General features: G+C 37.8%; 1 protein-coding gene, 1 long non-coding RNA gene and 2 pseudogenes across 14 annotated transcripts; all 4 read left to right on the top strand.

Annotated features, from left to right (window-relative positions):
- Window positions 1–475: 475 nt before the first annotated feature.
- Window positions 476–2,976, top strand: LOC125480865 (vacuolar protein sorting-associated protein 26B-like). Of its 12 annotated transcripts, none has more exons than XR_007261149.1 (4): window positions 519–1,223; window positions 1,567–1,606; window positions 2,308–2,364; window positions 2,488–2,976. XR_007261149.1 is itself a non-coding variant. In XM_048592089.1 (4 exons), exons 1-4 carry the CDS (start codon window positions 1,038–1,040, stop codon window positions 2,539–2,541), a joined length of 327 nt encoding a protein of 108 aa, XP_048448046.1. In that variant the 5' UTR covers window positions 519–1,037; the 3' UTR covers window positions 2,542–2,976. The 12 variants fall into 12 exon arrangements, 3 of the variants coding, with proteins under 3 accessions (XP_048448046.1, XP_048448045.1, XP_048448047.1); XR_007261146.1 differs by adding an exon at window positions 1,321–1,350 and having other exon boundaries at window positions 2,308–2,976; XR_007261145.1 differs by having other exon boundaries at window positions 519–1,350.
- Window positions 2,977–3,389: 413 nt separating this feature from the next.
- On the top strand, window positions 3,390–4,803 carry LOC125468341. 2 transcript variants are annotated; one of them, XR_007250734.1, is made up of 3 exons: window positions 3,390–4,237; window positions 4,330–4,425; window positions 4,528–4,803. It is a non-coding gene; the product is annotated as an uncharacterized LOC125468341 (long non-coding RNA). The 2 variants fall into 2 exon arrangements; XR_007250735.1 differs by having other exon boundaries at window positions 3,391–4,237; window positions 4,534–4,803.
- A 4,794-nt stretch (window positions 4,804–9,597) lies between these two features.
- On the top strand, window positions 9,598–22,830 carry LOC103933181 (annotated as a pseudogene).
- Window positions 22,746–23,584, top strand: LOC125468048 (annotated as a pseudogene).
- Window positions 23,585–23,659: the final 75 nt, after the last annotated feature.

The following is a 23,659-nucleotide window of genomic DNA, read 5'->3' as shown; positions in this document are numbered from 1 at the left end:
ATTGGTTAATAATCTTATCAGAAATCCATCACCAATAATTGTATTTTCGAATAATGACACGTGATATAACGAGTACGATTAAAAATTTTATCGGAAATCCATCCCCAATAATTGTCTTTTCTGATTTTATGACAAGTGGGGTAACGACAACGATTAAAAATCATATCTGAAATTACAAATAAAATTATTTTGTATTATTTAATAATACTTCGGATAATGACACGTGGCGTAACAAGAACGATTAAAAATCTTATCCGATATTACAATTAAAATTATTTTGTATTATTTTATAAATAAAAAAATACTAATATTTTATTGTCTATTGTCAGGGCTATTGAAGTGTAACGGTAGAGATGCAAATGCTATTGCCAGGGCTGTTCATTAAAGGCAGTTACTGTTCATGAGGTAGATTGAATAGTATATTACCTGGGGGAGGGCTCCAACGCTGGAATTGCTCTTACAGTTACTTTTTCTCTATTCCCAACTGCTTTACACTCTTAATTATTTAAAACTAAGCCAAGAAAATAAAAATAAATAAATAAATAAATCAACAGTCATCATCGCAAATTGTGAAGGGTCTGCCCAGAGTTGTCAAAAATTGACGATCAAGCAGAGGAAGAACAGAAAACTTGCGAGGCCCCTCCAGTTTCCCAAGTTTTTCACCCAACCATGTTGGCGGTTATCACCTTCCCTCTCCGCCGCAGATACCCATTTGCAAGTTCCCTCTCTCTCTCTGAAAAACTACAAGGCCCTTCCCGCATAATCTCATCCCTCTCCGTATCTCTTCTTTACAAGACCTAAAATTTTCAGATCCAATGCCTTCAATTACCAAAATCCAGTAAACAACCTCAAATATACCTCTGACCACCAAGAAATTTGCCCAAAAATTTTCTCCACGACAAGAAAACACGGTATTTGCGACACTTGTTTTGCGACGCATGATGCGGTGGTGGTAATAAATACGAATTTCACTAATTTTCTGCACGGTTAACTTTGGCGCTTTGTTATTTACGATCCCATTGAGTTCCGTCGCATGCATGAATAAGCAAAAGAGAAAAGGAAAAAAGTTAAAAATGAGACTCAGTACGTTCGAGTATCCCTCTCGCTCTCCGCCTCTCTCCTTCTCGCTCTTTGCCTCTCTGCCTCTCTGCCTCTCTTCAAAGCTTAAATCCTTCTCTCCCACTCTCGCCATAATCCCTAATGCTGAGACACAATTGAACCAGGTAATAATTCATGGTTCTTGTTCCCTCTCTCAAATACCCCTTTACTATCCCTAATTTTTTTCTCATCTATCCGTTCTTTCTTTTTGCTACTGGAAAGTCGAATTCAACGTCATATGTTCTCATTCAGGTAAGATTATTCGAGGAATTATCGTCCAATTTGTTTTTCCTATCTATTCTCCATAAGTTCTCTGGTTGTTTAGGGTTTTTCAGATTTTTGCTGCGTTTTACTTCATCACTAATTGTTAATATTGTTGGAGGATTTTTTGTAATTGGAGCCAGTTTTTGTAATTGTTGATGTTGTGATTCTGTACTCTATTAATTATGGTATTATTTTGTCAATTAGGTGATGAAATGACGAGGATCATATGGAAACAGTTAACGATGTGTGAAGATTCATTCAGAGTGATTTTAAGTTTATTGATACTTCTGTTGTAGAATTTGATTTAATTTAATCTGAGTTTTTCGTTCGTATGTTGTTGTAGCTTAGTTTTCCCTATCTGGACTTGGATATAAAGTATTATGATGACAGAGTTACAGTAGAGAGTGTTGAAGCCACTCTTAAGTATTTGCTTTTTGTTTAGTGTGAAAATAATAGCATAAGATTTGTTTTAACTATTGATTTTGGTACTTTGTTTATAATTACCAACCCTTTAAATTAGAAATAAAGAAAGATAGATATATGAAAGGAAACTTGATGTTCCTGGAGAGATATATGAAAGGAAAATATATCCTTTTGAGTTTTCTACTGTTGAGATGTCATATGAGACTTAGAACGGGGTGAATGTGAGACTTAGGTAACTCTTAAGACATTGATAGTTACTTATATTTTCATTCTTAATTGTTTATCGAAGACTTGAAGTAAATATCTATTGGCAGCTTTTAGATTTTGCTACACTAGTGTAGTTGTGGTTATGGTAGTAGCATAGTGGAATACCAGGATTTTGTGGTAATCTCTCTCTCTTGGAATACCAGGATCTTTTGAGCATCATGCACACTTTTTATTATCTATCTAGTGTGATGCAACAGCCACCCCATTGTTAGTCCTCCTTCAATGGATCTTCCTATAATTTTATTGCCTTTGCAGATGGAAGTCAGAATTGAAGATTGTCTGCATATTGAGTTTGAGTACAACAAGAGCCAAGTAAGTCGAAATGTATTTCATGACCAGGGTCTTGTGTTTGTCATTAGTGGTTTACATGCGTGAGATGAAATCCGGAAACAATGGCTGTTTTCTGCTTGACATTTATCTGTTTGTGATGCTCAGTCCCAGCAGGAGATTCCCCTGTTGAACTTGATGTTTACAATTCAAAGGGCCTAGTGTCGCCCGGTTGGTACATCTTGCCTAGTTTGATCAACAGGAGGAACAAAGTGAAGAAACAAATCCATTAGATTCTTCCATTTCGCTAACTAAATAAACGGCGTCTCGCACTCGTACCTCGCCTTTGGCGCCTTCTACTTCATTCACGACCCAAGCTTTGATTTCAATCCGAACTAAATGTTGTTGAGGCCTGGTGTGGCCCTTTCTATGTATAATGTTGATGAGGTTTGTATTGTAATATGAAGGGGAGAGACATAAAGTTTAGAAGGAAAAACACTCAAGGGGATCTCTTGCTAGGTTCGATAGAGAAGCACAGGTCTAACATAGGATTTTAGACCATATAAATGTTTGGATCATGTATATATGTTTAATTACTGTAAGTTTAATACGTTATTTGATATCAAAATTCCAAATAAGTGTGTTTCATTTTGTGAATTATGAATTGTATCAATGATGTTGGATTTTATTTTAGTTTGGAACCTGTAGTAAATTTCACATGGAACAATTTTTGTGAGGCTATTAAAAATAATGTCATTGTGGGGTCTCTTTGGCGCCAAATATATATTTTTTAACCTATTGCCAATTATTTGCGATGTTTAGTTTGCTGTCGCAAGTCCGTAGTAAATAATATTTGCGACGTGCACAAAACGTTGCATATAATCGATCGACATTTACGACACCTAGTTCTTGCGACGCATTATTTTCCGTCGCAAGCTCGTCATAAAAGGGCTATTGCGACGCTTTTTGCTGCTTTTGCGACAAGTTTTGACCGTCGCAAAAGGCCCTTTTTTTGTAGTGCTCCAGAAAAATAGACAGATACCAAATAACAAGGGGAGAAAACAAGAAAGAAAGAGAGACCAGAGAGGTAGGAGGAGGGAAGAAGAGAGGGCGCAAAGAAAACATAAGTTTTGAACGGTGTCAAGAAAAAGAGATGGTGCTGACGGTAGAGATTGGAAAGTAGGTGTCGGCAAGAAGATAAGGCTTTTCGCTGTTGGAATTTTTATTCTTTTTTATTTTTGTTTATTTTTAGAGTTTTAAATTGTTTTTTTTTTTTTTTAACTGAAGAAGGAATATTTAACGAAAAACTAACTATAGTTAAAAGATGAGTAAAAAGATGAGATACTTGGCTTGGCATTCCGATAGGCATGGTGTGGCATACACCGAAGTTTTATGTGGGTAGCAAAAATGCTCCCATGATTTTACTAATTTTTTGATGGGTTTTTGGTGTCCCGTGGGTCTCCACTCTTCCCTGTGCATTCACTCTTTTCTTCACTACATCACTCTTCCATTCTCCTTCACGCAACCCATCTTTCACTAACTCTCTCTACTTCTTCACTTTTTTGTTTTTTCATTCTCTGTCATCTTCCTCACCATCTCTATGCTCACTGCATAGAAAACAGCAGCACCATCTCCACCTCCTTCGCCACTCCGGTGAACCTTGCCACCACCCAAACATCACACTGCCTCTCTCTCTCTCTCTCTCTCTCGGCTTCTTCCTTAACACAAAGAGAAGCACATAAGGAATGACGGTAAGGGAACTGTCGTTCTCCGGCAAGGCAACCACTAACTTTCTTCCTCTCATCACCATGGACTCCCATTACTCTTTGCTTTTTGGAAACCAAAACCGACGCGGTGAAGTAACGAGCTCCGTCGCGGCCTGACTTTCTAGCGAGATTTTTCGTCGAATCTAGTATAGGTGAGTCTCGAAAACACTTTAGTTAGGTTCTTTAAGTTGTTTAGAGACGTTTTCGTGCACTACATGCCTGATTTGTTTAAGGTTGGATGCAGTTTCAACTTGGGAGAAATTCCCCAGATTTCCGATGAGGCCTGCGAGTTTCAGGCTAATTTTAGGCTATCACCGGCCGCCCAATGGCCCTGAGGAAGGTATATTTTGAATCCTTACCTTCGTAGCTTTTTGTGGGCTTTTGAATTGCTGAAAATGATTTTGTTTTGGACCCAAAACGGATTCTAAAACCCCTAGTGTAGCTGCAGGCCACAGTCGTAATCGCGCGTGTGGAGCTATGTGTGGTATTGCTGGGGATGGCGCGTGGAGCACAGACACCTCCACCGAAAGATGAATGGCTAAAAGGAAGAATATACGTTTGAAATCATTGCCTTGCTTTTTTTTTTTTTTTTTTTTTAATTAGTTTATAATGTTGATTACTTTGATTGAGTCTGATCTATCAAGAAGAGAAACTATGAGCAATATTTTCCTATTCCGATCTGATGTTTTCAAATGTTTGTTTCAAGTTGTAAGGTGTTACGGTGTTCTGTGCTCAACTCTTTGAGCACCAATAGCCATGTCGTGCCCTCTAATCAAGGGGCACGCACATAAAGGGCACATATAATAGTTTAGTTGCAGCATTGTTACTATTGATCTATGGGCACATATGTTGGTGTCATTTGACCTCATAGGGCACAAATAACTTTTTGTGCACAGTGCCTATATTTTTTGTAGTGTGAAGTCTTGACTAGCGCTTTGAAGAAAAGTAAACGACCAAATTCTGCAGTAAAGAACTCTCTCAACCCCTCTCTTCCTTCTATCCACATATTTTCATGCAAAGAAGCATGCACTAACTGCAGTAGTGGTGATGATAGTCCTATACAATCAAGTAACGATGACAAAAAATGTAGTTAAACAGTGTGGCATTGCTGAATTACTAACCACGTACGGCAAACAATTAAATTGAAGGTGATTAATTGCCAAGGACAAGTACTACTTCTAACTTGTGCTATAATTTTCAGCGAAGGATGGTGGTGGTGTGGAATTGAACTTCATAAAGAAAAGATGGTGAGCTCATATATAATGGTGAAAGCAACTAGCCGAGAGAGAGAGAGAGAGAGAGAGAAGGTCTGGTTGGATAGTGAGAAAAAGCCACCAAGAAAAACCAAGGCCAGCAGCTCCAAGATTCTTTCTTAGAATCGAAAAATAGAGGAACGTTGACATGAGAGAGATGAGAAACCCTAACCCTAGTGCTAGTGGGGAATGAAGTTTATTAGGATTTCCTCCAAAGTGTAAATATATCATGTGCGGTGGCTGGTGAAGCATAAACGACAGCAATGCCATTCCCACTATACACATATTTTGCTAAATTTGCCCTTACAGTCTGAGTGTAAATGTCATGAGTTGCACACATGGAAATGTCATGATCAATCACACGTTACTCTAAAAAGGAGTATAGGCACTTTGAATTTTCTAAGCCAAAAAAAAAAAAAAAAAAAAAATCGATTTCCTTCCCATTAACCTTTTTCTTACTGTTATTTAATTGAGTTCTTAATCGCAGTATTCTATGCAGAATAACTTCGACGCATACTGGTTAATTTGAAGAATATTGTTTGACTTCTTACTTGTAATGACACATACATAAACTATACTCAATATAAAAACAAAAAAATGCAGCTTTGTGGATACAGATATTGTAAAGAGCAATGACTCCTTCCACACATGTACTCTCAACCCTCACTATTATCTACCGCTCTGAAAATTATAATGGTACACAAATAGTTCCAGTCTAAAATACAGTTGACTCCACCAGTCCTTTGTGTGCCTGCAAAATTCATTTCTACTTAATTTGGAATGTGTCATTGTCAATTCACAAGTCCCTCCTACATGCATGTGTAGAGCTGTGCCCACCCTAAACCCTTGAACCTACTTTCACTGTTAATTGAATTCTTAATCGTATTATTAAGAATTTGTAAAAATAAAGAAACACGCGTGTATATGAAAAACTGAAATTCATAGTGAAAGTTTTCTTGGACTCTCGCTTCAAGCAACACTATCAATATCATCTGCAGAAAAATGACATTAGATTAATACAGCGAGATTACCAAGCGCGCCGGCCGCCATAGTAGTTGCAATCTAGCTAAGCCAAATCACAAACAGTGTTTTGAAAAGCCATTCAAATAGTAGCAACCTCCAAATAACTAAATATGGTGTTGACTGCACCAAAAATTGAAATGATATGTATCATAAACTTCATTTTGTTTCGTTTTGCAAAATGAAAGCAATTGATGTAGTGTTCAGACATCAACTCAGAAGTACTAATTTTGATTCAAACATCCAAGTCCCCGTTACATGCATGTGTGGGATTTAGGCATCAATCTTTGTCAGTGTTCTAAAAATCGGCCTAAGCAATGGGCATTGGTCAACCGCCGGGATTAATACAAAATCAAGACAAGGATTAGGCGGGTGCTGAGGCAGCCTGAGTGGCCCTTGGGCGGCCTAGGCGGTTTGGGAATTTCAATTTTTTCTGTGTTTGACCTTGAGAGAGGATGAATGCAGATTAGTTGTGTTCTGGTTTTTCTAGACTTCATGAGCTTTTGGTCTATGTTCTTGTGAAGAGGAAGAAGATGAGAGAAAATTATTTTCTCTCTCTTTCTTCGACACCCATGTGATCACTTTCAAACTATTTTTTTTTTTTTGGACAGCTAGCATCTTGACTTTTCTAAAAGAAAAAAGGTTGTCAGTCCATCCATAGCATCAAGTGCTATTAATTTTTTTTCTCATTAAAGAAACATAGATTGTCAGGTTGTCAATTTATAGCATCAAGTGTTATTGATTTTTTGGACTTGTTAGATATGCATTTTATTATTCTTTTACTATCTTATTCTGGGATTTCATACAAGTACAATTTTTTGTAAGTGTCAGTATATATTTATTTACACGAAATTTACCTAAATCCGCCTAGGCTGCCTAGGTGCCCACCTAGACCCTGCCTAGCGCCTAGGTGCTAGGCGCCAGCCCCCCACCCAACTAGCGCCTAGCGTTTTTTAGAACCTTAGTTTTTGTTGCTTGGATTGTGTTATTTGTGTCCAGATTGTTGTGCAAGTGGAAATTATTATTTATTCATATAGTTGCACTGACCACCCTCAATTTCCAAATGCTATTATGGATCATTACTAGAAATTATTATTTGTCCGACGGAAGCAATTTCGTTGGATCACTAAACTTTAACCGACGGAACTCAAACGTTCGTCGGACAAAAAGGGTCAATGTTTTAGTTTCTTCAGAGGCTTTTGCCCAACAAACAATTTTCATCGGACAAAGATCCATTCATCAAGAAGTTTTCAGAGAAAAACTTCACACATGATATGGCAACCTTTGTGCGATGATTTCGTCGCACAAAGGTATATTTTTATGATTTATTATCGTTTGTCGGGCAAAGGTGAGGGACATTTTGGCATATTCAATTCTTTCAGTGATTTTCACGGTCTATAAAATTAATGTCAACAATCCACCGTCAAACTTGTTTATATATACTCCAAAATGGCCTAAGCCAAAAATCACCAAAAACAAACTTTCCTGGATTAGGTAATGGGACGAAATCCTTCAATGGTTAGAAACGAAAAGTCACAATTTAACGATTACTTTAGGTCTGATTTTGATGATCTTTTGTAATTACACTCCTTGACCCTAGAAGCATACAAGGAACAAACTGGATCATCACTTCAAAATATTTACACTAGTGGTTACCACAAAATCTTATGTCCTACTTAATAGAAGTATAGAACAAACACTGATTAGGGCTGGTTAGGGTTGGGGTCCCGAACTGAAACCCCTAACCCAAATCCCAAACCAAAACATTTCAGGATGGGATTTTATATCCTAAAACCAAACTGAAACTATTCATTTCCCGAAATTCGGGATTCCCGAAAGTGTTTCGGGATTTTCGGAAAACTTCGGGATTGGGCCTTGAAGCCCAAATTGTTGGGCTTTTTAAACTTTTTACAATTTTAAGCTATTTAACAAGTAAGCCCACCCATTTTTCAGGAAAAAAAAACAAAAAACAAAAAGTTAACAATTGCAGGCTTGCAGCCCACTACTTGTACATCCCACCTATTTCAGTTTCACAATCACATAAATAAATTCAATTCAATCAAAGTTCACCACAATTTCATCTCATAATTTCAATTTTCATACCATGCAAGCAACAACTAACAAGTTAAGCTTAAGTTCACAATTGTCTACCAAACTAGTTAATTAAAAGTGCATGCAACCAAAATGAAATAAGTTAAATTTTACAAACCAAACTTCCGAATGAATTTAGCTTAAGTTACAAACCAAAAGAAAAACATAGTTTATAAGCAAAAAAGTGCATGCAACCAGAATGAAGTTTAAGTAAGTTCATTCCCTTTCACCCCTTCGGCCCCTTCCCCTTGTTGATGAATGACCCGTTGCCATTGATGGTGGACCCTTTCCTCTTGTTAATAATTGAACCCTCATTTGTGTTGGTGTAGATGCTCTTGAAATGGGTGGTCATGAAGGTAGTCATGGGCGACGATGAAACTAATTTGGATGAGTCAACCGTGAAACTTGTTTGTATATATTCCGAGAAGGATTGTGCCAATCACCCCCAAAAAAAAACTTTTGGGGTTTAGGTAACGGAAAATCCTTCAATGGTGAAAACATCATGATTTAATGGTTATTTTAGCTCTGATTTTGATGATTTTTTCAATTCAAAATATTTATACTAGTGGTTACCACAAAATCTTACGTTCTACTTAATGGAAGTATGGAATAAATTACAAGTGTTTGTTAAATCTATTGTTCTGACGGAATACATAGTCTATGAAACTAATTTGAATGATGAAACCGTCAAACTTATTTGTATATATTCTGAGATCGCATAGGCCACAAATCACAAAAATAAACTTTTGGGAAGTAGGTAATAAGGCTGGGCACGGGCCGGGTAGGGCCCAATTTTGAAGGAATCAGACCTTACCTGCTTTAAATAGTAACGAGGCGAGTCGGACCGAGTAGAGGGTTTTTAAGTTTGGGAACCGGCCCTAACCCAGCCCGTTTGAAACGGGCTAGTTCGAGGCCTTTCACGGGTCCAATTAATTTTTTTTTTCTTTTTCAGTTTTGATACAGAGCTCCAAAACGTTCCATAGTTCCAGATTGCTCCCACTACCAACGAAATCGACAGGTTGGAAGCTAACCACACCAGCAACTGAACCACCGATAGTGAATCGGTGAAGGTGGTGATCCCCGTCTCTCTTGCTCATCTCTCCCAATCCCAAATAAAGCTATCTATCTCTCGACTCCGATCGACGACGATGGCGCGAGGCTCCAATCTGACTCAGATCGACGATGGCAGTCTTCTGTATGTACTTCGTGAACTAAACCCTGTTAACGGTCACGCCGCTAGCTGCAATGGGCTTTTGGATGTTAAGCACCATAATTCTGTATGCTTTGCACAACAGCGAAGCCATTGCCTACCAAATCGAAGATGAATTCCGTATCCTTCTGATAAAAGGCAGAAAGTCCTAATTTTTAATTATATTTTCCACTAAGATGAAACGTTTGGTCAAAAATGTGCACGTGGGGGCAATGCCTATGTGTTCTTTGAATAGGTATTTCAGAATCTGATTGATCTCGTATGTTTTTTAAATTTTGATGCTCCATCCAGATCAGTTATGTATAAATCTCGAAACAATCAGTGCAATGAATTCGAGGATGGGATGGAGAAGAGAATGAGGAATAAGTGGTGCCGTTGAGGGAGCTAAGTCGTGGTGGTGGTAGAGGAGATGACTCGAGTGGGAGTCTGGTTTAAGTCCAAGAAGGAATGGGACGATGGGATGGAATGGATAATGGATTAGGTTTAGAGAATTAGTAAATGGGTTATAGTAAGAAACAGGCCATCCAGGGCCCCGTTATTCCAAATCCTAGGACTCAGCCCACCCCTTAAATACTATGGACCCGCCCCAGCCCTATTTCTATTCTCAAAAAATTGGAACCGGCCCGTACCCGTCCCGAACCTTGATTACCCGTCCCAATCCGCGGTTCCTATACTCGTTTGGCCACCCCTAGTAGGTAAGGGACAAAATCTTTTGATGATTAGAAACGAAAACCACGATTTAACAGTTATTTTAGCTCTGATTTTGATGATTTTTTACAACTACACTCCTCAACCCTAAAAGAATGCAATGAATGAGACCGATTATGAATTCAAAGTATTTACATTAGTGGTTATCACAAAATCTTATGTTCTACTTAATGGAAGTATAGAATACGCTCTAAGTGTTTGTTAAATCTATTGTTTTGGCGAGATACACAATCTACAAAACTAATTCGAATGATCCAACCCCTTTTTTTATATACTCCGAGATCGGATACGCTAAAAATACTTAAAAGAAACTTTTGGGATTAAGTAATGGGACAAATAATCCTTTGACAGTTAGAAACGAAAAAACATGATATAACAGTTACTTTAACTCCGACTTTGATAAGTTTTACAACTATACTCGTCAACCCTAAAAGTATACAATGAAAGAACCTGATCATCAATTCAAAAATATTTACACTAGTGGTTACTACAAAATCTTGCGTTATACTTAATGGAAGTACATAATAAACTCTATTTGTTTGTTGAATTTATTGTTTTGTTGGGATACGCAGTTTGCGACACTAATTTGAATGATCCAATCGTCAAACTTATTTGTATATACTTCGAGATCGCATATACCAAAATCACCATAAACAAACTTTCGGGGATTTGATAACCAGACAAAATCCTTCAAAGATTAGAAACAAAGAAACTCACGATTTAACGATTATTTTAGCTTCAATTTTGATGATTTTTTTAAGGAGGCTAATAGAGAGTAAAACATAAATTAAAGGGACTTGATCATTAACTTCGATGATCTTTCACCATTTAAAATTAAATAAAAAAGTAAGGAAAAATAAATAAATTTTTGATGTTTGGCTGATTAAATAGGTACAATTCGTCAGGCAAACCTAAAAATTTCTCTCGCTTCTTTTCCCAAAAAATCAAATTTCTCCCCAAATTAAAGGATTTGCCTACTAAAATATTCCCCAATTTCATAGGGAAATGTAATTTCCCTCCAATTTTTTTGTGAAAAGTTAAACTAGTTGACATGTTTAGTTGACCTTTGCTGGACGAAGTGTATTAGTTTATCCGACGAAATTTTAGAGTTTGGCTACACGTGTCATAATTTTTAAACCTTTGCATGACAGACCATTTCATCAGGCAATGCTCTGATATGTTATAATACTGGGAGCCTTCTTCTTCTTCCTCCTCATAGCGCTGAACCTAAACTCCTTGCTCTGTCTCTCTCTCTCTCTCTGTGCTCTCTTTATCGCCCATCTCTCTCTATCTTCCCATGAGCCACCACCACCAAAACCAAAGTTAAATTTTAGGATTGGAAATTTTTTTGATTTGTGAAACTTTAGAATTTGTGAAATTTTAGGATTTGTGAAATTTGTAGGAAAATTTGAAAAATTGTAGAAATATGTGAAATTTGTAGGAAGTTTGTGAAAATGTGTAGAAATATGTGAATCTGTAGGATTTTTTTTTTATTTGTAGGATAATAGGGAAATTCGTAAAAAAAATTAGAAATATGTTTAAATTGTAGGAAATATGCGAAAATTGTAAAAATCTGTGAAATTTGTAGGAAAATAGGAAAATTTGTAAAAATTGTAGAAATTTGTGAAAATTTGTAGCAAAATAAGAAAATTTGTAAAAGTTGCAGAAATATGTAAAAATTATAGAAATATGTGAAATTTGAAGGAAAATACGGAAATTTGTAAAAATTGTAGAAATATGTGAAATTTGTAGGAAAATAGGAAAATTCGTAAAAATTGTAGAAATACGTGAAAATTTTGAATTTGTAAGAAACTTTAGAAATTTGTAGGAAAATACAAAAATTTGTAAAATTGTAGACATATGTGAAAATTGTAGGAAACTTGTGAAATTCTTAGGAAATATGTGAAAATTGTATAAATTATTGTGTTTTTTCATAGATGTCATCGCGGTTGATCACCAGTTGTTGCCTCTCTGCCTCCAGTTCGAGTCAAAGTGACCCGGAGGCAGAGTTATCTTATTCCATGAAATTGAAGCCTAGTGTTGGTGAACCAAGACTATTTACAAATTAAAGAGAGGAGAGATTGAGCTTTCATACTCTTGAAGCTCATCCTTGTGTTTACAAGGTTATCACCCAAGTGGAGGGCCTTCAAGTTCATCTCAAACTCCTTGGGTGCTTCCTTGTGTTTATGATCTTCTCTCCTTGTATGTTTGCTTGTTTGCTTTTCCTTTGCTCCTTGAAGATTTGAGGAAAGGATCTCCAGGATCTCCAAAGCTCGTAAGGTTGCAAACTAAGTCTCCATACTAAGGATGGATGATTTAGGAAAAAACAAATAAAATAAATAAATAAATAAATAAAAAAGAGATTACTAATTGTTTTCCTCTAGATGGTGGGCTATAGAGAGAGAATGGGAGAGTTTGTGTGACATCCCACATCGCCCAGGGGTGATCCTTAAATGTATATTCCCATCCTTACCTAGCACGAGGCCTTTTGGGAGCTCACTGGCTTCGGGTTCCTTTGGAACTCCGAAGTTAAGCGAGTAGCGCGCGAGAGCATTCCCAGGATAGGTGACCTATCGGGAAGTTCTCGTGTGAGTTCCCAAAACAAAACCGTGAGGGCATGGTCGGGGCCCAAAGCGGACAATATCGTGCTACGGTGGTGGAGCGGGCCCGGGAAGTCGTCCCACCCGGGCCGGGATGTGACAATTTGGTATCAGAGCCTAACCCTGGTTGCGTGTGTGCCGACGAGGACGTCGGGCCCCTAAGGGGGGTGGATTGTGACATCCCACATCGCTCAGGGGTGATCCTTAAATGTATATTCTCATCCTTACCTAGCACGAGGCCTTTTGGGAGCTCACTGGCTTCGGGTTCCTTTGGAACTTCGAAGTTAAGCGAGTAGCGCGCGAGAGCATTCCCAGGATGGGTGACCTATCGGGAAGTTCTCGTGTGAGTTCCCAAAAACAAAACCGTGAGGGCATAGTCGGGGCCCAAAGCGGACAATATCGTGCTACGGTGGTGGAGCGGGCCCGGGAAGTCGTCCCACCCGGGCCGGGATGTGACAGTTTGTGCCTCCAAACTTCCTCACAAAAAAAAAAAAAAAAAAAAAAAAAAAAAACAAAACAAAACAAAACAAAACAAAACAAAACTAATGAAGAAAAGCTATAATTGCCCATTTTGTTTTTAGTTGTCATGCAACTTAATCGTCCCAAGCAATACCGACTATTGTTGTTCCACCCCATGCCTCACCATCTTGAAGAGTTTATAAAATGCTCATTGAAACAGATTTTTTTTGCAGCATGTCATGTCTACACATGAGAGGGTTCCTATAAATTAGTGTTAGTGTTAGTGTTTTTGGTTTTGTACTATTTGTGGTACTTGAATAAGTTTTTATTAACTTGGGACAAGTTTGATACTTTTATATTGTATATGTACTCTTTGTTGAAACTTCTTTGTTTTGTTCCATGAGACATGTTTGATACATTTGTTTTACGTATAATATTAAACTTCAATAATAATGCATTTACCTTTAAAAATATGAATCAAAATTTGGTTATTAAAATTAAGAATCTAAATCTGGTTATTAAAATCAATTATAAATAGTATTAACGTTTTATGAATTTAAATTTTCTTTGGGCAAATAAATCAACACCAGGTTGTAAAAAATTAAATATAATAAAGGAGGGGAATTAGGAATCACCCATAATTCTATAATAATCCGCTCATAATATGTTTTCCACGCCAGATTAGCTTACGTGGCAGAAAATGTGTTAAGGGCGAAAATAAATATCTATTTGCCCCTATTTACTAATAGCAACACTACTTTTAGGTACAAATCTAATATCCGCCATTCCTAACTATCAGGTACAGAAATCCTCATTATTTTCCCCTATTTTAAACTAATATGTGCAAATGTTTTGGCCTCTACTTGTTCTCAGTTTTGTGGCGAAATCTCCCCAATCGAACATCAACAAATTGAGAAGATTTAAAATTAATCTTTGCCTAGATAGATCTCTAGCCATCTAGATGACAGATGCATAAACAACTTCCCAAAGAAAAAAAGTTTTCTGCAATTGGGGTTTCTCAAAAGTTGTGGGGATAAGAGGCAAAATGAGTTGAGAGTTTAGTTCTCTTTTTATACTCGAGCACCCTAACCCATGGTGCAATGATGATCACTCAAACTTTGGATAGATGCTGACTCATGCTCCCATGATTAGTTAACTGATGGCCAAGCCCAAACTTAACTAAGCCAACAACACTAGTCAGGAAGCGAGAAATGTAGATTTGAAATGCAAATGCATGAACGTTTTTCAATGATATAACTTGAGTGTTCCTCTTCTTCTAATCTTCAAAAACATCTTATCATTGTTCTAATCCTAGATTGAGCTTGGTGTGATTAATAAATCATAATTAATACATTTTTTCTCAAGGAAAGCCAAATCAACTAAGTCCTGAACTTCACACTCCTATCCACAGAGCATTCGATCTTCTTAACATGTTTATTGCTTGTTAGAGGAGAGAATAGTAACCGGTTATGGTACGTACATACCATCCAATACAAAGAGAGTATATGAAAAATGAAATGAGCAGTATGACAAATATCATTATGCCTGATACAATATTGCCATGGGTAACAGGCTTAGGTTTAATTTCCGATTAAAACCAATCTACCAAACATATTAGAAGTAATGCTAGAATTAAGGGATTATATTAAAACGCGAGTGTGTAGATCTTAGATTAGATTGATTACTAGTTATTTTAATAGGACTGTATTTCCTTGGAGGACAAGGATTCTTCTCTTCCCTTATTACTATAAATAAAGGCACTACGTAAGGGGAAAAACACATTCTTAACACCCTCACTACAATACATCTCTCCACTCTCTCTTTACCGCACCCGTACCCTCTCTCTCTCTCTCTCTCTCTCTCTCTTGTCAAATTAAATAAACTACAACACGTTATCACCACGCTCCTCCGATGCGCTAAGGAATCTAACGTGGAAATTATTCGTCTTCAATCAGGGGAGTATTACGTTTCAATTATTATTTGATTAAATTTTGATTTTTTTTATTGATTCATAGAATTTTGTTGATTCAATTTATTTCTCTTGTAGTGAACGTGATAAAAGCTTTGAAGAAGGAAAGCTGAAATCTGAAGAAAGAATTTCTACAAACCCGTTCACAATATTCATCATCTAATTTAGGTTCTTCCCAAACAACGATTTTTATCTCAATATTTTTGCAGCCTTGATAGCATGAACATTCACCATAATGTATGAACCAACTTTACGTTTTATGAATTTTAGATTCTATATAAATTGTGTATACATTATATTCATAGTTGTTGAATTATATGAATTGATATTGCGAATTACATTGAATATATATTCATGAATTGAATTATATTGTGAATATGCATGAACCAAATTGACATATAATCTGGAATTAAAAAAAATTAAAAATTAAGTTAGGGTTTTGTTAGGAACCCAGCGAACGACAACAGACGCTCCAGGCTTGAGAACCAAGCCACGGAGCCAAGATCTCCAGGCCTAAGAACTAAAACTTGATGCCAATCTTGGCATCTCCATCCCCAAACCACCGCAGGCTTGGCCTGCAGCCATGCCCCACCACCTGGCCACTGTCACGATGACTTGCAGTCATCGTTAAACACGGCTAGATTTCGAAACCCCAATTTCGAATCTAGGGTTTTTTGGGTGTAAACGTCAAGAATACTTCTTCTCCGCCACATTTTCGAGGTTCAAAATCGAACCACGAACTGACACCGAGGTCCCTGTCCCAAAACATGGCTGCCAAAAGCGGGGGCGGTAACTTGTGAAACGTAAGGTGTTTGGACCTGTAGCTCCTACTCCTCCACATGTGAAGTCTGTTGGCTACAAGTGGGTTTTCATTCGGAAGCGTAATGAAAATAACAAAATTAAGCATTGCAAAGCTCGTCTTGTTGTGCAAGGCTTCTCTCAATGCCCTGGGATAAACTATGATGAAACTTATTTACCCGTTATAGATGCGATTACGTTCGTTACCTTATCAATTTGGTAGTTTCCAAAAAACAAGATGCGTAGCTTATGGATGTGGTAACTACGTATTTCTATGGAGATCTTGATATGAAAATCTATATGAAAGTTTCTGAAGGATTTACATTGACAAGTTCAAATAGTTCTAAACCACAGAACACATTCTCCATTCGGTTGAAGTGTTACCTCTACAAATTGAAGCAATCCGGGCGAATGTGGTATAACTGTTTAAGGAAGTATTTGCTAAGTCAGGGATATGTGAACAACAAACTATGCCCATGCATGTTCATTAAGAAGTCGTATTTTGGTTTTGCGATTGTTGTAGTTCATATCGACGACATAAATCTCATTGGAACTCTTGAAGAGCTTGAGAAAACTGTCGTGCACCTGAAGTCTGAATTTGAGATGAAAGATCTTGAGAAAACTCGATACGATCTCGGTCTTTAGATAGAGCATTGTTCGAATGGAATATTAGTACATGAATCGAACTACAGCCAGAAGGTGTTGCGCCGTTGTAATGAGGATAAAGCAAAGCCTTTGAGTACTCTTATGGTCGTTCGATTGCTAGATGTAAAACGAGATCCCTTCCATCCGAAAGAGGATGAAGAAGAGATTTTGGAACCCGAAGTTCCCTATCTAAGTGCGATAAGTGCTTTATTGTACTTAGCTTAATGCACTAAACCTGACATCTCCTTCACTGTTAATCTTTTGGCAAGATACAATAATGCACCAACGTGCAAACACTGGACTAGTGTTAAATACATCTTCCATTACCTTAATGGTGCGATGGATTTGGGTGGTTTTTATCCCTACGAATCCTCGAGAGGTGCCGCAACCCCCTCGGTTCTTGAGTCAATTTCCGCCTTGGTTATGCCGATACTGGGTACTAATCTGACCCACACAAGGCGCACTCTCAAACGGGTTCCATCTTTACCATTGGATGCACTGTAATACCTTGGAGGTCAACCAAATAGACCTTAGTTGCCACTTTTTTTAACCATGCCGAAATAATCGCCTTACATAACGTTACTCTAGAATGCTTCTGGCTGAGAGCAGTTGTGGGCTATATTAGAAGCATTTGCGATCTTCTTCCTGTCGTTGACATCCCTACGACGATCTATGAAGATAATGTAGCATGTATCAAACAACTCAAGAAGGGTTAAATCAAAAAAGACAACACCAAGGACATTGCGCTGAAGTTTTTCTTCTCACATTAACAACAAGAGAATCAGAATACTGAAGTCAAGTAAATCTTTTCATAAGATAACCTGGCGGAACACTTCACTAAATCACTGCTAAAGATGACGTTTCATAAGCTTGTTGAAGGAAAAGGTATGCGAAAACTTCCTGAGTTGTAACATTGTTAGTTCTCTTTGGAAATATGTCAAACTTAGGAGGAGTATCCCGAAGTATACTCACTTGATCGTAAAGTACTCTTTTTCCCTACGATTAGGAGCATTTTTCCCTTTGGGTTTTTGCTACCTAACGAGGTTTTAACGAGACACCCATCCTGGGTTAGTCATATCCCTAATGTACGTCATGTGGACTTTTCATTTGACCTTGTATTTTCTCACGCACTTTTCCTTTTACATCGATTTATGTCCTGCCTCGAGTTTTACCATAATTGTTGTGTTTTTTGTGAGACTTAGTTCCATATGAAAATTCCTTTGTCTGAGATTAGCATGTTCCCAGAATTAGTGTCGACGAGCCGCCTTCCTCAACTCTACATGATGACGAACCTACTTGAGTATTTACACGCTCAAAAGGGACTGTTATAGATAACATATTAAAGTGTGATTGTCTAAATCCTAGATTAGATTTGATTATTGGTCATTCTCTCCCTATTAGGACTGTATTTTCCTTGGAGGATAAGGATTCTTCTTCTCTCTTATTACTATAAATAAAAGCACTGCGCGGGGGAAATAACACACCCTTAACACCCTCACTACAACACATATCTTCTCTCTCTCTCTCTCTCTCTCTCTCTCTCTCTCTCTCTCTCTCTCTCTCTCTCTCTCTCTCCCCCATGCTTTTTTAAGGGTTTATAAAGTAATGTTACACTTATCATATTTTTCATACAAAAGTATCACCTCTCCAATAAAGGTAAGCCCACCAATGCATGTGAATCACATCTCTATTAGAGAAGTTGTACAAAGATAGTATAAAAAATGTGATGAGAGTAGCATTTTTAGGATTTGATGTAGTGTCTAAGTAACCCAAAAGTTTTCGAGGAGATTAAATTATGGACCGTTGATATCCGATTATTGATTTCTTGTCGATGCCGACCTACATATAGAAGGGAACTGTCAACTCACTATTTTCATATTTTTATTGTAGCTTCTCAGCCAAACATATTTAGATTAAGAATCTCCAAGGTAACTGCAAGGATATGAATGTTGGTACTTGGTAACGCTGGTGCATGTATAATTTTTTTTTTTTTTTTTTTTTTGAAATACCATCAATACTACTACTTGTAATTTACTTTAGGAAGAGGAAGAGTTTGAACTTGAATGCAATGGGTTGGAAAAGAAGACTCTTTAACCACTCTTTAACCATTAGGGCAATCTACCATTTGTCTAGTGCATGAATTAGTCTCTATAGTTTATGACTTATTAATTTCAATAACTTGGGTCAATATTTTACTATTTTCGATTGCAACGATATTAATATTCTAAACTATTTAAGGGGAGGAGGAAAGAATTTGAATCCAAAATGAAGGAGAAATGATCTATCTACTAGAGCAATCCCTCACTTTTGCGTTTTTGCTAACTAGGAAGTCATTGTCGGAGTACTTGCGTTATCACAATGCCTGTAACTTGCCCGATCTTTTATATACTGTGCCTTTTTAAGTATGCACGTCATTCTCTTTTCAACGTTAATTTCAAAAAACCAAAGCTTGTATAAGAATTGTAATTACTAGATAAAGATCAACTATTAATCTAAAAAGAGGTGGTTATTTGGTACAGGAAGAAAATGTTGGAGTCCTAAACAAGCAAGGCAAATAAAATGATCAAGAATGAGCCGGTACCCCACCGATCATGGCACAATCCCTTAATTAGAAGTCCTTTTACTTGTGGTGCAAGTTTCTAACATTAATAATCAACTGGTAACAGTGACATGCCTATCACACATACAACTCATCTGAGGAGCCTTAGGCCTCTCTGCGGCCTCCAGTGGCACTTAGGAAACATTCAAGAGAACAACTCTCGCACGGGCTTTTGTGTTTCCACCAACAAGAGATTCATATAAGAGAGAAATTAGCCAAAGAAAAAAAATGATTTTACATGATTGGGATATAGCATTGAGGTTCTGATATTATCTACTGCTGTAAGTGTGGCCTCCATGGAATTCTCTTGATCCTTGCGAGGTGTAAATTTGAGTTGTCGCCGGAAGGCAATCGGTCAATGAGAGTACGGCGGATGGGGCAGCCGGAATGAGAGTAGTCAAGCCACTTGTCATACAAGGTGAGTGGAAAATGTGCTCGCATTTTGGTAGCTACCTCACAATTTCTTCATCTTCCAAGCCTCTCAAACACACGACACATTCAATGGTAGTACTAATGTTACAATATAAAGATTCATCATCATCTTCATTTTGGTCATAAGGCTGGCATCCTCTTTTTGCAATAGTGCCCCAATATTTCCCAGCACTTACACAAATTTGGATGATTCGCATCCTCTCGTACTCCATTGTTTCAGCATAACTGAAAATAAGCCATATTTTTTTTTTTTTCAAACAACCTGTTTTATAAAAAATAAAAGAACTATTAAATAATATGATTCAATAAGAACAATGATACGAAGAACTTAGGGTTTGTTTGGAAGTATTTTTAAAATGGCTAAAACCGCTTTTAGAGGAAATGTTTATAGCTTCCAAAAACACTTCAAGTGTTTTTTCAGGATTCACTTGCATTTTTACTAAGAATTAGTTCAGAAAGCAACCACCAAAATCGTTTTTTATCATTTTAAAAGAACTTCTAAGCCATCTTTTAATTGGTTTATATATCATTGATGCAAGCTTAGAATTAAGGGTGTGAATGTGACAGGGTTGACAAAAATAATTTTTGGTGAATAAATTTATTTCTTTTAAGAAAAACAATTATTATTTTTGGTGAATAAATATTTAAATTGAGAATCTTCAAACCTCCATTTTTCCCTCTTGAAGAAAGAGAGAAAATTATGGACGACAATGTACGGTGGCAAAACGGTAAGATGCTGTCACTAACATTTGGAAGTGTGATGTCATAATTTAATTTTCTTTGATAGTGTGTTTGATACGGTTAACTCTAGCATTACCGAAGGATCGTATTGTAGAGATGGTTTGCGTGGCTCTGTTGGCACCCAACTTTTTTATAAGTAGTTCACCTACAATTTAACTCGTTTCACATTTTTATACCATCATTTGTACGATATCTCTAATAGAGGTAGGTTCCGTCAACACATGTGATCTCATTCTTATTAGAGAGATGGTACAAAGGGTAATGCTAGAAAGACAAAAAATTTAAGTCAAATGATGTGTTACCAATAAAAAACAAACACGTTACTCGACACTTAGTTAATAATTCAATCAACGACAACCACATCATTTGGTTTTCAAATTTGGTTTTAAAGATTTGGTCTCCTATCATTACCCTAATACAAATATATGGTAAGTGTCATATTTTTTTATAACAAAAAAGGACACAAATGAAGGTGTTGGAGTTTGGGAACCACATTAAGTGACCCAGTGGTAAGGGCGCGGATTGCAGCGCTTCAATAAATAAAAAAATGTGAGAGGTCCCGAGTCTGATGCTCCGAGCTGATGACTCTGCTTAACTGTGACCACAGATAAACTGAAATTCCCATAGCTTCTTCGGGCCCGAAAGAGGGGATAACTTTGGCTTTCCACCGGTTGTCCCCTTTCTTTTGAAAAAGAAAAAAAAAATGACTCTGCTTAACTGTGACCATAGATAAACTAAAATTCCCATAGCTTCTTCGGGCCCGCAAGAGGGGATAACTTTGGCTTTCCACCGGTTGTCCCCTTTCTTTTGAAAAAAAAAAAAAATGACTCTGCTTAACTGTGACCACAGATAAACTAAAATTCCCATAGCTTCTTTGGGCCCGCAAGAGGGGATAACTTTGGCTTTCCACTGGTTGTCCCCTTTCTTTTGAAAAAAAAAAATTGACTCTGCTTAACTGTGACCACAGATAAACTGAAATTCCCATAGCTTCTTCGGGCCCGAAAGAGGGGATAACTTTAGTTTTCCACCGGTTGTCCCCTTTCTTTTGAAAAAAGAAAAATAATAAAATAATAAATAAATAAATAAATAAAAATTTGGGCACATGATAATCGAATGCCACTCACAATGTTCAAATTATTAGCATAGACATGACTTGGAAATCCAAATTCTCTCCCACTATCTTTGTGTTAGCAATACCTTAAACCAATTGAAACAAACCCACTCTCTTACTCAAAACCCCAACGAGACCCAACCGCCATTACCATCTCTTGGTTCAGTTGCTCCAGCGGCTCCTACAACTCCCTGGGGCAACAACCTCCGTTCTGCCCACAACCTGTTCGACGAAATACCCAACTGCAGAAATCCCTTCCTCTGGACCTCCCTCGTACGTTCCCATCTCCTTCACGACCGTTTTAGTCAATCCATCACTTTATATGCTCGAATGCACCGGGTATTCGTATTGCCATCTGTGTTCACCTTCTCTTCCGTTCTCAATGCCTGTGCTCGTGTCCCGGCTGTGTTTTAAGGGAAACAAGTCGACGCGATGGTTGTGCAGTGTGGTTTCTTGGGAAACAAGATAGTGCAAACTGCGCTCCTTCATATATGCAAAATGTGGGCTAGTAAGGGACGCGAGGGATGTTTTTGACTGGATGGAAGAAAAAGATTTGTTGCTTGGACGGCCATGATTTGTAGGTGTTCGAAGAAGGGATTCATAAGGAAAGCGCGGAGGTTGTTTGATATCGTGGGGCAGCGCAATGCTGTTTCTTGGACTACCATGGTTGCTGGGTACACGAACAATGGTGATATGGAAAGGGCAAATGGATTGCACGAAAGAATGGTGGAGAAAAATTCAGTGGCTTGGGTGGCTATGATAGCTGGATACAGGAAGCGTGGTAATGTAGTGGAGGCCGAGATGGTTTTTGACGAGATACAGATGCCGGATGTGTCATGTTGGGCAGCAATGGTGGCTTGTTATGCTCAGATCAGAACGGCCATGCAGAAGAAGCCATTGGATGTATAAGAAGATGAGGGAAGCAAAAGTGAGAGTCAATGAGGTGGCTATGGTGGGAGCTATTTCAGCTTGTACACAACTTGGGGGTGTTGAAATTGCAGCCACATTGGCGAAGCATGTGGAGGAAAGGGTTTTGTGGTAAGTTAAATCTTGAAGTCAAGGATTCGATTGGATTGACTAACTCACTAGATTCAACGTATGTTGGATGAAGAAATGGGTGTCAAACTTTCATATTTTATCTAGGATGATGATAGAGGATGGGTTAGTCATGAAGGAAACTTATTCGTTTTAATCTCCCAAAAATGGTAGGATGGGGAAGCAATGAGTTTCCTGCATAGCTAAGAGACATGTTCTACCTCCAACTTAGACAAAATTCGGAAGTCTTCATTCAACGTACATTGAATCTAGTGAGTTATCCAATTCAGCCTATACACCGAACAAGGCACGGAACGGCCAACGATGTTGTGGATCTTTTCTCAGAAATGCAAGGGACAGAGTAAGACCAAACCAGGTAACATTCGTCAGTCTCCTCAACGCATGTAGCTATGCAGGACTGGTTGAGGAAGGGTGCCGGTATTTTGAGCTGATGACTCAGGTTTTCGGCATTGAGCCACTGAAGGAGCACTACGCTTGCATGGTTGATCTTCTTGGAAGGGCTGGGCTGCTTGAAAAGGCATCCAATCTTGTAATAGACTACGTTGGCGTCGCAGATGCAAAGATTTGGGGCCCGTTGTTAGGAGCTTGCAAGGTTCATGGCAATGCCGAATTGAGTGAAATTGCAGCCAGGCATCTCTTCGAAATAGAACCGTGCGACACAGAAAATTACGAGCTTTTGGCAAATACTTATGCAGAAGCAAACAAATGGGATGATGCTGACAGAATGAAAAAGATGATGACTCAAAGAGGAATGGGAGAAGCTCCTGGGTGTAGCTGGAGAGGTTCTACTGTGTAACTGGGGTATACCTTCGCTCTCATCACGTGAATAATTGACTGTAAATTTTCTCATCGAAAAAATCGTTCTCTTTCTACAAATGAGTG

The sequence above is a fragment of a genome, unplaced genomic scaffold (genome assembly GCF_019419815.1).
Source record: "Pyrus x bretschneideri cultivar Hongxiangsu unplaced genomic scaffold, Pyrus_bretschneideri_v1 Contig37, whole genome shotgun sequence".
NCBI classification, from domain to species: Eukaryota; Viridiplantae; Streptophyta; class Magnoliopsida; order Rosales; family Rosaceae; genus Pyrus; species Pyrus x bretschneideri.
The sequence above is the reverse complement of the archived record's forward strand: the minus strand, read 5'-3'. Positions and strand labels throughout refer to the sequence as shown.